Source organism: Pezoporus flaviventris, unplaced genomic scaffold (genome assembly GCF_033815535.1).
Source record: "Pezoporus flaviventris isolate CSIRO_AGI_PZ_B2104156 unplaced genomic scaffold, CSIRO_AGI_Pfla_v1 ptg000054l, whole genome shotgun sequence".
Lineage (NCBI taxonomy): Eukaryota > Metazoa > Chordata > Aves > Psittaciformes > Psittacidae > Pezoporus > Pezoporus flaviventris.
In genome coordinates this window covers 2,705,342-2,718,594 of record NW_026892602.1, presented here as the reverse complement: position 1 = coordinate 2,718,594, position 13,253 = coordinate 2,705,342, and the positions used below count along the sequence as shown (strand labels likewise).

At 43.2% G+C, this 13,253-nt stretch overlaps 1 protein-coding gene across 1 annotated transcript in view; it reads left to right on the top strand.

The window, feature by feature from the left end:
• The first annotated feature begins 6,370 nt into the window (after window positions 1–6,370).
• LPCAT2 (lysophosphatidylcholine acyltransferase 2) overlaps window positions 6,371–13,253 on the top strand; it is a 31,834-nt gene continuing 24,951 nt past the window's right edge. The window contains exons 1-2 of the mRNA XM_061469030.1: window positions 6,371–6,522; window positions 11,510–11,649. Of these exons, the coding sequence (XP_061325014.1) occupies window positions 6,415–6,522; window positions 11,510–11,649 (248 nt within the window). The 5' untranslated portion in view covers window positions 6,371–6,414. The remainder of the gene's footprint in view (window positions 6,523–11,509; window positions 11,650–13,253) is intronic.

Sequence of the window (13,253 nt, the reverse complement as noted above, 5' to 3'; positions counted from 1 at the left end):
TACATGCAATTAGTTCCATACATTTCCAGCTTAATAAGAAATAATACATATTCATTTCTGCTCATTAACAGTCAGTATATAACTCTTAGCTAATGAACATTCAATTAGGTTCCTGGAATACATTGTGGGATAAATTCTTTTTTTGTTGTTCATATCAGTTCATTTCAATTCAGTTGCTTCTAATTAAAATTCTTTTGCCTCATGTAGACAAAACTGGGTTTTTTGGAGTCCCTTGGAGACTTCCTTAAGAGTTCTGTTTTATCTTTATGTACAGTCAGCTCCCTAATTAATGCTTTAAATAGAGTAAACTTTACTGAGGCTCCTGGGTTCAGTTCAAAGGGAAAAAAAAACACAGTTAATTTTATATCTTTTTCTCACACAAATCACTGGAGTCTCTATTTCTTGTAAATCTACTTTTTTCTTTTGTTTTCAAGTGAATTCAATAATCAGGGAAGGTGCCAGTTTGAGAGCACTGGGAATTGGAGATCCCCAATCATCAGTCTAGAGCCTCCCTTGCCCAGACAAATAGAAGAGAAATTCTTGTCAAGTTGTCCAGTTCTGCAGCCAGCTCAGGTGAGGAAGGAGGAGAGTCCAAGGGGACATTCCCAACAGATTCCCTCAGATAATACTACCTTTATTTTCACTCAGCATCAGCAACACCTAATGCTATTTTTCACTAATTTGTTAATAGAGCTAGCTCAGCACTCTATCCATCTGTCTAGGACCAAAAATCTAACAAACACAAATCCTGCTTACTCCACTGGGACTAACAACATGCAGGCTAAGCATTTAAGTTCCTCCCTCTGCGGAAGTCATTATCAGGTATGACTTGCTAACTGAAATTACGAGGTTCCTGCCTCTGATTTTCTTGCCTTCTGTACATTAAGCAGTGCAAAGAGACAGGAATTCAGCATAAGCTTCAGGGAACAATTAGCATGAGGCTTCCCTCTTCGGTGCAGCATCCTAAGACTTATTCTTGGACTATTTCACCTGTAGCTATGGGCTGGATTCTTTTACTTAACAGACTTAACAGATTGGGGACAGCAACTTCCCTCTGATAAAAACAGAAACAACTCTCAGAAAAAAACAAACCATTTGGAAACTTAACAAGTAAACACTGTGTGAACCCTATGTGCCTAAGGAACATAACACTATCACAGAAAGTCAAATGTTTAGGGAAGAGGCAGAAAAAGGAATTTCTGTAAGAGAAAACAATTAGGGATACCCAGGAGAAAGCTTAGCTTTAGGGGTGTTTCAGTTCTATTTAACATTACATAAAAACTCTAACAGACACACATCCACAACCTTAGTAGAAAAGAGAAAATGAGTCTGGGTTTGGATATACATGCCTGCACATGTGAGTGTCTGCTTGGATAGATATATGTATGCCAGTCAGCACATCCTCCAGGTCCACAAGTACCTGAGCACTGTGAAACGCACAGTCCAGAACTACTGTCCTTGTTTGAAGTCACACTAAATAAATTCTACTATGGGATATGAAGCGCTATATAGCCAGCAGACTGAAATTGATTGATGGAGCCCTAACAAATTATACCATGTGTTAGCCCCATTGAACATTCCCATGGATGACATTTTGTATTCAATGCTAAAAAAGATACTACTTCTGAAGACTGTTTAGTAATGCTTGTTTCAGTTACCTCCAATAATCAGATCTTTTTTCCCCAAAGTCTGCCATTTAGTTTGTCCTTTATCAGTACAGATCTTGAAACAGCACAGGGCAATTCTAATTCCCCTTCCACAGTAAGTATTTTGTTACTATTGCAGCTGATACTGTCTGCACAACAGACCACATTTCTCCCTGCAGACTTCATCAAGGAGACAAGTATGTCCACACTGCTTAGCGCTAAGCCTGTATCTCCTCAAAGCCTCTTACAATTCCTTTCTGATTTTCATATACAACTATCCAAAAATTTTTATGGCTTTTTAGTTCAAAATACCCATGACAGCCCTCCGCAGCATGGTACTGAAGTTGTATGCTGCATGGCCAAAGCACAAAGACTTTTGAGGCTACACTGCTTATCAGGATAATGCTGGAAGACGGTCTCAGGTGGAGAAAGGCAAACTTGATGTGACTAGCATTGTACTTTTTGGCTCGAGAGAACATGCTGTCAGCTGTGCCCAGACTGCCTCTTGGAAGGCATGAGCACTGTTCCATGAGGGGAGCATGGAAAGAAATAAAGAAGTTAAGCTGAAATTGGAAACATATTGGCAATCTACTTCTCGTCTCCTACCTATTTTGCCCAAGTAGTTCACATCTAATATCACAAAAACGGGAAAATCAGAACAGTACCTCGCATAAATGAGTTTTGGTTTGATTTTTTCCGGCGACTCCTGGAGGAAACGTTGCTGTGCAGCAGCATTACGCCACTGTGGCCACAAGATGGCGTATTCCTGTCAAATGCAAGCAGGGAGCAATGCAAAAGCAAAACAGGTTTTCAGTTTCTGTATCAAAAAAAGCCTTCGTGAGCGCGTTTTATAGAGGTAAGACAACAGCCCTAATCAGAATAATTAAACAGCTAAGCGCTAAAAAGGGCAATTCCTTTTAGCTTCTGTTTCAGATTAGAAATTATTGAGGAAAGATATAAAAAAAAAAAAAAATTGCAAGGGTTTCATATTATGCAGTATATGATTTTGCCTACCTCACATTTTATAGAATTGATATACACTGGAATTACTTTGAAATTATTATAGCTTTATTAAAATCATGTCCTGGGTTCAGCTGTAGCAGTTATTTTTCTCCTTCCACAACAAATTGTTATAATAAGGTATGTTGGGAGTATTTTTTCACAAATGCCAGGAAGACAGAGTAAATTGTCCCAAAGGCAGCTATAATGAGGCAAGGATCTTAGTCCAATTTAAACTGTATATATAATTTATTTAAAAACTATAAAGTTCCGTACACTGGGGGGGGGGGGGGGGGGGGGGGGACGGGGGGGACGGACAACAACAAAAGAACCTGTTTTGTTTATATTATAGAAGAATCCCTGTCTTACACTATGGAAATGCTTACTGGGTTTTCATATATCGCTAGTATAGAATCATAGAAACACAGAATCAGCTGGGTTGGAAAAGACCTTTACGATCATCAAGTCCAACCATTACCCCAGGACTGCCAAGATCAATACTAAACCATGTCACTGAGGGCCTCATATATTCAGTTTGTGACTATTTCCAGGGATGGTGATTCCACCACTTCCCTGGGCAGCCTGTTCCAATGCCTGATTACCATCTCTGTGAAGAATATTCAATCTAAACCTCCCCTCGCACAGCTTGAGGCCATTACTTCTTGTCGTATCACTTGTTACTTGGGAGAAGAGACTGACCCTTACCTCACTACAACCTCCTTTCAGGTAGTTGTAGAGAGCTTTAAGGTCCGCCCTGAGCCTTCTCCAGGTTAAACCCCTCCCAGTTCCCTCAGCCATTTCTCATCAGACTTACTCTCCAGGCCCTTCACCAGCAATGTTCTCTGGACCTGCTCCAGCACTTCGATGTCCCTCTGGTAGTGAGGGGCCCAGAACTTAATACAGGATTCGAGGTGCAGCCTCACCAGTGCTGACTACAGGGGGATGATCACTGCCCTGGCCCTGCTGGCCACACTATTTCTGCTACAGGCCAAGATGTTGTTGGCCTTCTTGGCTGCCTGGGCACAAGCTGGCTTATGTTCAACTCCGTCAACCAGCATCCCTAGGTCCTTTTCCACAGAGCAGCTTTCCAGCCGCTCTTCCCCACGCCTGGAGCATTGCAGGGGATTGCTGTGGCCCAAATGCAGGACCCAGCTCTTTGCCTTTTTGAACTTCATACCACTGGCCGCACCCCATCGACCCAGCCTGTCCAGATCCCTCTGCAGAGCCTCGCTACCCTTCAGCTTATATGGAAGCTACACCTGGTCCAGAGCCACTTTTCTTACAGTTTCTAGGGTATCAGAATCAACACAATGCAGGGCAAAGCTTTCAGGAAAATATGCATCTTCCAAAGTGACCTGCAAAACTAAAGCTGTAGCTTCAACCTAGGAAAACAAATAGCAGCTAATGTTACCTTACCTTCAGTGCCTATCTCCAGCACCCTATGCAGCTTCTGAAGAAAGAAAGATACAGAGGTGATGCCAGACATTAGTCTCACAAAAGCTTGGTGGTGTTTTATGTTAATGGATCATTGATCAATGTTCACTTTAGATTTACAAACTAAAAATGAATTATCACTCGAGATGCCGATACCAACTGAGCCAAAAAACTACATACGATTGCACCTTCTTATGTGTTGTGAACATTAAAACTGGCTTTGCAGGGTATTTATATTTTGAAGCCTGTAACATTAAGCCTTTTTGATGGTCCTGTGGCTGAACAGCCTTAGAAGAGTATCAGTATCATTGTTTCTAACAAACATACAAGTCACCAGAACCATTCTTCTACATAATAAAATCATGTTTGTAATGCCAGATGATTTGGTTTTTCTGAGTTCTAGAGGTAAGATCACTACCACCATGTGGTAAGGAAAAATGAAGTCATTATAAATGATAAGTAATTGTTCAGAAATGGATCTAAGTTTTATCATGTATCACAGTGTGAATCACAGAGTCACACTAGTGACAAAGCAGACACCATTTAGGTATATATACATATCATGTGTTAGACACAAATTAATCCTTCCTGACCACTCAGTAGCTCTGGTCAGTCCTCAGAGAATAGTGTTTTCAGTCTGGGTACTTCACAAAAGGTATGGACTCACTGAAAAAAGACCAGGGAAAACATTAAGAATGCTCAGATATCTAGCAACTATGACCTGGGAGAGAAGAAAACCTGAAAACACTAGAATGTTTAGTACAGTAAAAGCTTGAGAGAATCATTACACAAGTGCAAAAAGTAGCTGCAAACAGGAAAATGAAGAGTTCTCGCATCCACCAAGAATGGATATGAATTGCAATGACAAAGAGTCTGCTCAATAGAAGGAAAAAATTGTTTCAAGATAATACCAGTCACGAATGGATCAGATAAGAAAGTCATGGGGCTTTATGAAGAGCTTGTACAATCATCTGTCAAGAATGATGGAAATAGAAATGATAGTTCCCCTCTAGAGTTCCCCCTCGGCCTTACTTTCTGTGCCAGTTGTGCTGGTCTGGCTCATACACAGCTCTCAGGTTTTCCCCAGTACAGTGCTGGCTGCAAGGACTGGCAATTACAGGAAGACCCTAGAAACCAGCCAAGGGAAATCCTACATTTGTCAAGCTTCCATTACAGGCAGACTTCAGTCTGTGTAAACACATCATCATGATTACTACTTAAGCACCTGCAGTTGCGAAACACAAGTAATAACTTTACAATAATTTTTATTAATTCTGATTATACCTTTGTGGTAAGTCACATCAAACTGCAAATTGAACCATGAGGCACTTGTAATTATTTTCTTACAGCAATACGCACAGTCCAGCAAAATACTGACTAACATGTTGAAAAGTACCAATATTTTTGTGTGAAGGGCAGATATGAGAAAGGGAAAAGCACCATAATAAAAACAAGTGTCTGAACCACCATCACGTAGTAGGCCAGGAGCCTATGGTCTTACAGCAATACCTCTCTGAGCAGGCAGACTGATAACTCACCCCACTGTTGCCGCCCATGACCATGAGAACCTGAAACCATGCTTCCTAAACAGAGTCAAGTCTGAAACTTGCTTTTGGGCTGCAGTAGCATTTGTGCTCGAGGGCGCCCGTCTGCGGGAGGCGCTGCATAACAGCGTGCTGTATTCTACCGCTCCTCAGCCTAAGCTGCCCCGCGGCCTGCCCGCCTTCGCCGGCCCTCAGGCAGCTGCTGCCCTCTCAAAGGGCGAGAAGAGATCCCACAGAACCCAGCACACAAAGAAAGGCTGCAGTGGGTCTCTAGACCTCACCTAACTAGGGGCAGACTCTCTGTATCAGTCTTCTGCAGCCCTGGAAGTGCCCCCGTCTCAGAAACTTCTTCAGTTGTATGCCATGACTACCTTTGCCTCTTTTCTCCTTAGACAGACCGCGTTAATCCTGAGTAGTCAGTGTTTACACAAATCGCAGCTGCAACACCGCACAGCACACACCGCCTCAGCGGTTAGCGTCGTGGTGTTTATACGAGGCGGACAGGAGAGGAAAGAAGAACGATCAGCGCTCTCGCAGCCACTCAGCAATGGCGGCGGGCGGCAACCCCCCACCCCTCCTACAGGGTCGCCCCCGGCGGGTCCCTCCTCAGCACCGTCCCCTCCGGACACCCGCGTTAGCGCCGCCTGTGGCCGAATGGGGCCCGGCCCGGCCTCACCTGCCCTGAGGCGGGGCTGCCCATGGCGGGTAGGGCCGGCCGGGCATGGCAAGGGGGCTGCGGCACTCCGGTGGCTCATGCGCAATCGTGCGGGGTGGCTGCACCCGGCAGGAGCATGGCGCAGCGAGTGCTGCCGCTGCCCAGGCAGCAGTCCTTCGTTCCGCCCACCGTGCTCAACCCCTTCATCCACCCGAGGCCGCTGAGAGCCACGGACAAGTTGCGGGTAAGGCTGGCGGCGCTGAGGAGGCGTTGGGGTGGGCACTGCCCGGCGGAACCGGGTCGGGCGCATCCGCGGGGCAGCGTGGAGGCTGTCACCCGGCAGTGCTGCGCCGGGCGCGGTGCTCGGACAGCTCGTCTAAGCCAGCGTTGCTTTAGCTGCTCTGAACTAAGGGATTGTCTCCAGTCCGGCGTGAAGTTCAGTGGTTGTTTTAAAAATACGTCCTTCCAGTGGCAGAATAAAAATTGTTCAAAACTGCCGCCTGCTCCGCCGAAACCGGGCTCCCGTGTGACGGGAGCGAGCCCGGGCGGGGCCGGGCCTACTGTATAGAAGTGACAGCGCCGTCCCGTCGGCGAGGACACAGCGGCGAGCGCGGCGTGACAGACCCTCTGTTAAACGTTACAGCCCTTGGCTTTTCCAGGAAGTGGCATCTAGGAAAAATATTTCTTTTCCAAGTACGGCATAATTTGCTTCCTGATCTAGGCTAGTGCTAGCAGAAAATGCATTGGTATGTAAATGGTCAAAGCAAAGATGTCAAAGGTGTTTAGCCTAAAAAAGTCACTACTTTTTCAAATCAGTTCTTCAGGCCGTCACCCCTCATAGTCCATTGTTACACACACAATTCATCAACTTCAAACTTAGACCTCTAACACAAGATTTGTGACAGGCTTTTCAAAAGATTACACATAACATCTTACTGCTAGAGAAAACAGGAGTCCTGTGTGACTCTGGTTTCCTAAATCTTTAAACCTCAAAAAATAAATACTATACATCTATGCTTTGTGTCAGATGACTCAGATCCACAGTGAAGATGATCATAAAATCATAGAATCATAGAATCATAGAATAGTAACTTCTTTCTCATATGATAAGCTAAAATGGAAAATAACTTCTTGCAGTAACCCTGTTTCAGATGCTTAACTCACTTTAGGCTGATTTTAAGCCTGGGCTGGGGGAGAGGGTAAGAGTTAATCCTCTCATTCTATATTACAGTGTGGACAGCAAAAAAAAGGTATTCCCAGTTTCATGCACTGACTGGTGTCACTGGGTGGACTGAATTAGGCTTCTGAACTGGATACTGTCTCAGCATAGCTTGTGTGCAAGTGCACACAAGGCTTGCAGGGAACTTGTAAAATTAAGGAAGCAAACAGTATTTCTGGGCTTTGATTTTTAAAAACATTCTCTTTAAAAACAGCTGATGAACCAAATATGAACTGACATCTCAGTGAGGACAATGAGGATGTCAGTGTGTAGGTTAACTTACAGCAATTTCTGCTGATCCTTACAAATATCAGAGGCTGATGTGCAACTAAATATTTTATGTTTCATATAGCTCTTCCTCAAGTTACAGAAAATGCTTGCCTGGAGGTAGCAGAGTGGAGGAAATGTGAGAGACCTGGAAAACAATTGCAAATCTTTTTATCGCCTATGTTTTACTAGCAGCCTCAAACACATTTCAAGTGCCTTTGAATCACTAGCTGTAGGCATGAACCCTTAGGTAACAAAACCAGTCTCTTAATGAGGTTCGAGAAATGGACAGCTGTCTGTGCTGGCTGTTCTTCCTAGAGGATACACATAGTACTTTCAAAAAGCTTGCAGTTTTAAACTACAATTGCCATTTTATGTACAGTAAATACATCCTACTTTTTCCTTCAGGAGGAAGGGGTGAAAACGGTGATATGTCTTAAGGCAAGATACATGCCATACGTAATTCCACAATACACGTGGAAGGAAAAGCACCCAGCTGGGCCCAGGTCTGGTGCTAGTGAGCTTTGAAGCAAAATTACAGTAGTAGGCACAAGAGAGACACCCTCTTTTGTCATGTGCGTTATTCCCTTCTTTTCTGGCTATAGTTGTAGAGCCTAGGATGCTTCTTACTCTCTGCTTTATCCTGCAAATACCTGCTCCTCTCTTGCCCAACACTGCATACTGGACCACCTGGGGATCAAGAGCCTTACCAGAGAGTATTATTATGAACTTCAAAAAAGGAAGTGTCCTTTCTCTTAACATTTAAATCAAGCGTAGTATTTGTCCATTCTTGCATGTTAAAGGATTGTTACATCCCCCATATTCTATACTTGAACCTTTAACATACACTGATAAAAACAGACACAGTTTCTAAATCCTCTGGGAACCCAAAGCTGGTTGGTGCGGTCCTTGAGTGTAAAAGCTACTGACCCCTAATGAATGGAGCTTAAAAGAGAGACAGGCTTGCTGTTTGCATGTCATGCATCTTCAAGTATAAAAGTAGGCTGTAGCCAGACTGAAAAGTGGAGTGAGAATTCTTTTTTTTTTTTTTACCAGTCCTTGTGTCACTAATAGCTTGTATTGTTAATAGTTTACCAGCCAATATGATTTTTGGTGATTCCAAATGGGGCAGAAGGTTCTCTGGATAATAATTTTGTCTTCATGATTACTGTAAACAAAAGTTGGAGCAGCTCTGATCATACTTAGTACTTACTAAACTTTGAACCTGTATTTTTTTTTTTGTATGTTTTTCTTCTATACTTTTCTAGCCTGCCTTGACCTTTCTCTTTTCTGTCCTTTTCTTACCCTACTCTGCATGGAGCTGAAATCTGCCTCATTACACAGTGACCTAGAAAGCCAATAGCTTGTATCAGCAAATCAGTACCACCTGCACATCGACCTAAAACAGATTGATGAATTTATTAAAGTTTTGAGGAAGGGATTGGTTTGCTTTTGCTATTGCATCCTTTATTTTTCATTGTAGGTCAGTGCATATATATTCTTTTCTCATAAAGATAAAGGTTATTTTAAGTCAAAACACCGATTTATGCTTATGCTGCCCATTATGGATATGTGAGTGCAGTTGAAGTGGGACTATAGATCATAGTACAAAAGGATGCATATGGAGAAAAAAAGACACATCTGGTTTTGGGAGACAAGCAGGGAGTCTTGGTTGGCTTGGCTTGCTTCCTGATTTTTTCAGATTCACAGTAACTGACACCAGAGAAACTGGGAGCAATAGATCCCCAGGGCCAAATATCTCATACCCAGCTACTGAGCCCATTTCTGTGATCCAGAGCAGTCCTGCTCCTGTTCTCCATGAAGTTATGGTTAAAATTCCATAGCTAGTTATATACAGTTGTTATAGAGAAGGAGGAAGTAGTCATATCTAAATGTTCAGATCCCTCCTGGAAATGTATGACAGTGTCTACAGAACATGAGCATCAACACTGTGACCCTGCTTCTCATGCTTATCCTCATGTGCACTATGTATCCACTATCATGTTTGATCTGTGCCTTTTCTAATACAGCACAGAGTCCTGAAGGCCCAAAATTCTTGTTAATCCTCATCAGTACCATAGTACAAGTATGTAAGATGTGAGCTATGTTGTAAGACTTACTTATTGATAGTCTTGCTTTTCCTGTACAGCAAGTAGCCATTGCTAAAGAGCTGACTAGAAAGGCTGATTTGGAGAAGGGAGCTCTGTTGTTCAGTTGTAAATTTTCTTTAAAAATGGTAAAGCATAAAAAACAGTAGGCTCACAAGCCTAAGTTAAACTTCTTGAAAAACTCCTCCCATACTTCTCAACAGTGGAGCGCTCAGTATGGGACCAATGATGATGCACTCTTGTTGACGTTTTGGGGGGACTTTTGTTTAAAACATAGCCCAAATACAATTTAAAAACCACACAGACCTTATTGGTGAGTGGTAGCTGAGTTGGATGAGGTGCCAAAATGAGTTTGAAGTATTTCCCATTTTACCAGGAATCCTAGGCTGTAACTTCTGCAAGCTGGCACCGTTTACCTGCCTCACAGACCCAGTCTTGCTCAATCTGCAAAGTGCTGCAGGCCAACCTTTAGGGTATGGTTTCTAGCCTACTCTACTGATGTGAAACAATTAACAGCCTGTTAACAGCCTTGTGTCAATACACCGTCTTCCTGGAGCTGTGCAGGAGCAAATGTAAGCTAAAAATTCCTTCGGGGGGGGGGGGGGGGGGGGGGGCGCTGGGGATGATATTGGAGGATTATTTGCACCAGGGCATGTTAGCGTTTCTCTTTCCCTCCACTCCCCTTGCAAACATACTTGACGAACTGAAGAAGCAGTGAACAGGTTTGGATACATTTTATACTGGATTTGCTACCTACCCTGGATGCCTGTGATCCTAGAACAGCTCTCAATATTTCCTTTGCTTCAAGTTAAAGCAAGCTAATAACAGTTTCCTGATTGCAAGGAGGAAAGAGAACTAAGCTTTCCCAATTTATTCTGAAAATTTCAAGGAGGTCCTAGTACAGAAGTTAATATCCAAGATGCTTCAAACAGGAGGCAACAAGTTAATCTGCATAATCAGAAGGGTTCAGCTGTATGTTACACCGGGCAGTGTGCAAACCACTTCCAAAGGCAATGAGCCAAGAACTGCTGCAGCAGCTTCAACAGCACCATAAGGTCTGAACCTTTGCCTTAAACCACAGGTTCAGTTTTACTGAAAACTCCAAAACTTCCCAACCAAAGAAATGGTGTTGTGTTGCATGTGTACTATCCCAGGCAGTAGCAGTGAGGATCACTTGCAGCAATACTGTGACTCAACACAAGATTTGCCATTTTGAAAAGACGAGTACATTTTAGTCATCCTATCAATCCCACTTGGCTTCTAGACAGGCAGCTAATGACAGAAGGCTTGGTAGTGGAGATACATATCAGCTGGGCAGCTTCATCTGAGTGTATGCTGTATGCTGCAGACCAAGTCTAACTATAAACGAAAGCCAGTGAACTCCCTTCACCCTCTCTGTCTAACAACATCCAGGCCAAAACCTTAAATACTCAGATGTTTCATTTTTACCAGAAATGGGAATCCAAAAGCAAAAATGAAATGCTGTGAATGACCAACTTCCCATATGAACACTGGCATCATTAATGTTTTCCTTACTACATCACATAGCAGTAGCAGTAGTATTTTCAAGTACATACAATGTAACTACACAGATACCAGTGTAATTTCTTAACATTTTCACTCTCTTTTTTTCCCAGACTGTTCTTCAGGGGACTGTTTTGCTGCCCCTCCGTGCCATATGCATGACATTAATTATACTGCTAGCATGGCTGTTTGCATCAGTTGCAACTTTCCAGCACCCCAGAAAAGGATCAGTGCCACTGAAAGGATGGAGGAGGTAAAAAGTGACTTATATGTTTTTGAAAACTGTGGTGGGTTTTTCTATTTTATAACACAAAGCAAGGGACTATATCTTTCCTCCCCCACCATCTCCCTCACTCCTTTCCTTCTTTCTTCAGTCAAATCCTAGTTTTACCCATTTAGGTGAAGCAACTTTTTGATGAGCGTATTTTACATTTTGAGCAGAGCATTTTTAATAGAATCATAGAATAGTTAGGGTTGGAAAGGACCTAAAGATCAGCCAGTTCCAACGCCCCTGCCATGGGCAGGGACACCTCACACTAAACCATATCACCCAAGGCTACGTCCAACCTGGCCTTGAGCGCTGCCAGGGATGGAGCATTCACAACTTCCCATTCCAGTGCCTCACCACCCTTAATGGTAAAAAATGTCCTCCTTGTATCCAACCTAAACTTCCCCTGTTGAAGTTTTAACCAATTACCCCTTGTCCTGTCACTGCAGTCCCAAATGAAGAGTCCCTTCCCAGTACCCTTATAAGCCCCCTTCAGATACTGGAAGGCTGCTATGAGGTCTCCACGCAGCCTTCTCTTCACCAGGCTGAACAGCCCCAACTTTCTCAGCCTGTCTTCATACGGGAGGTACTCCAGCCCCTGATCATCCTCATGGCCTCCTCTGGACTTGTTCCAACAGTTCCATGTCCTTTTTATGTTGAGAACACCAGAACTGCACACAATACTCCAAGTGAGGTCTCATGAGAGCAGAGTAGAGGGGCAGGATCACCTCCTTTGACCTGCTGGTCACGCTCCTTTTGATGCAGCCCAGGATACGGTTGGCTTTCTGGGCTGTGAGCGGTCACTGAAGCTGGCTCATATTCATTTTCTCATTGACCAACACCCCCAAGTCCCTCTCCACAGGGCTGCTCTGAATCTCTTCTCTGCCCAACCTGTAGCTGTGCCTGGGATTGCTCCAACCCAGGTGTAGGACCTTGTACTTGGCATGGTTAAGGTATATAATAGGTAGATTTTCAATTGCCTTGAGGACAAAAAATATATAAAAACCTTTATAGATTATTTGTAAGACAGTACTTATTTTAGTAATAATACTGATAGGAATATTTGACAAAAGAAATTCATTGATAAAAATACTTGGCAATGTTACATAGGCTGAGTTTCTATGTAGTCATTCTTGCTATGCTATAATTTATTACAAAATTAGCTTTGACAACTCCTCTCTCAGCTATGTTGCCCTTCAAGGAGTATTCTATAGCTGCCTCTGTGGGTTCTGGGCTTCAGTTGCTCAGCTTCTGACCTCAGAGTAATGAAGTTCCCTTCTAGCTGCCATGCACTGACACTGTGCACAGGAGGAGGAGACACAGGAAACAAATTCTAACAGGCTGATAGGTTATGGAGAGTCCCATGAAGGGAACATATGTTGTACAGAGGAAGCTTGTTCTAATAAGGGAACACTATCATTTAATCTTACTTATTTGAAACTGATAGTAAAGGACAGTATCAGAGACACCTAAGTTCTTACCAAAAGATACTGGATCTGCTAATTACCCACCCTGTCCTCACAATAGTGTTATGCTACAATGCTATAAAATATGGGAAAAGAAATAGTGTACCTGGGAGGAGGGTTTAG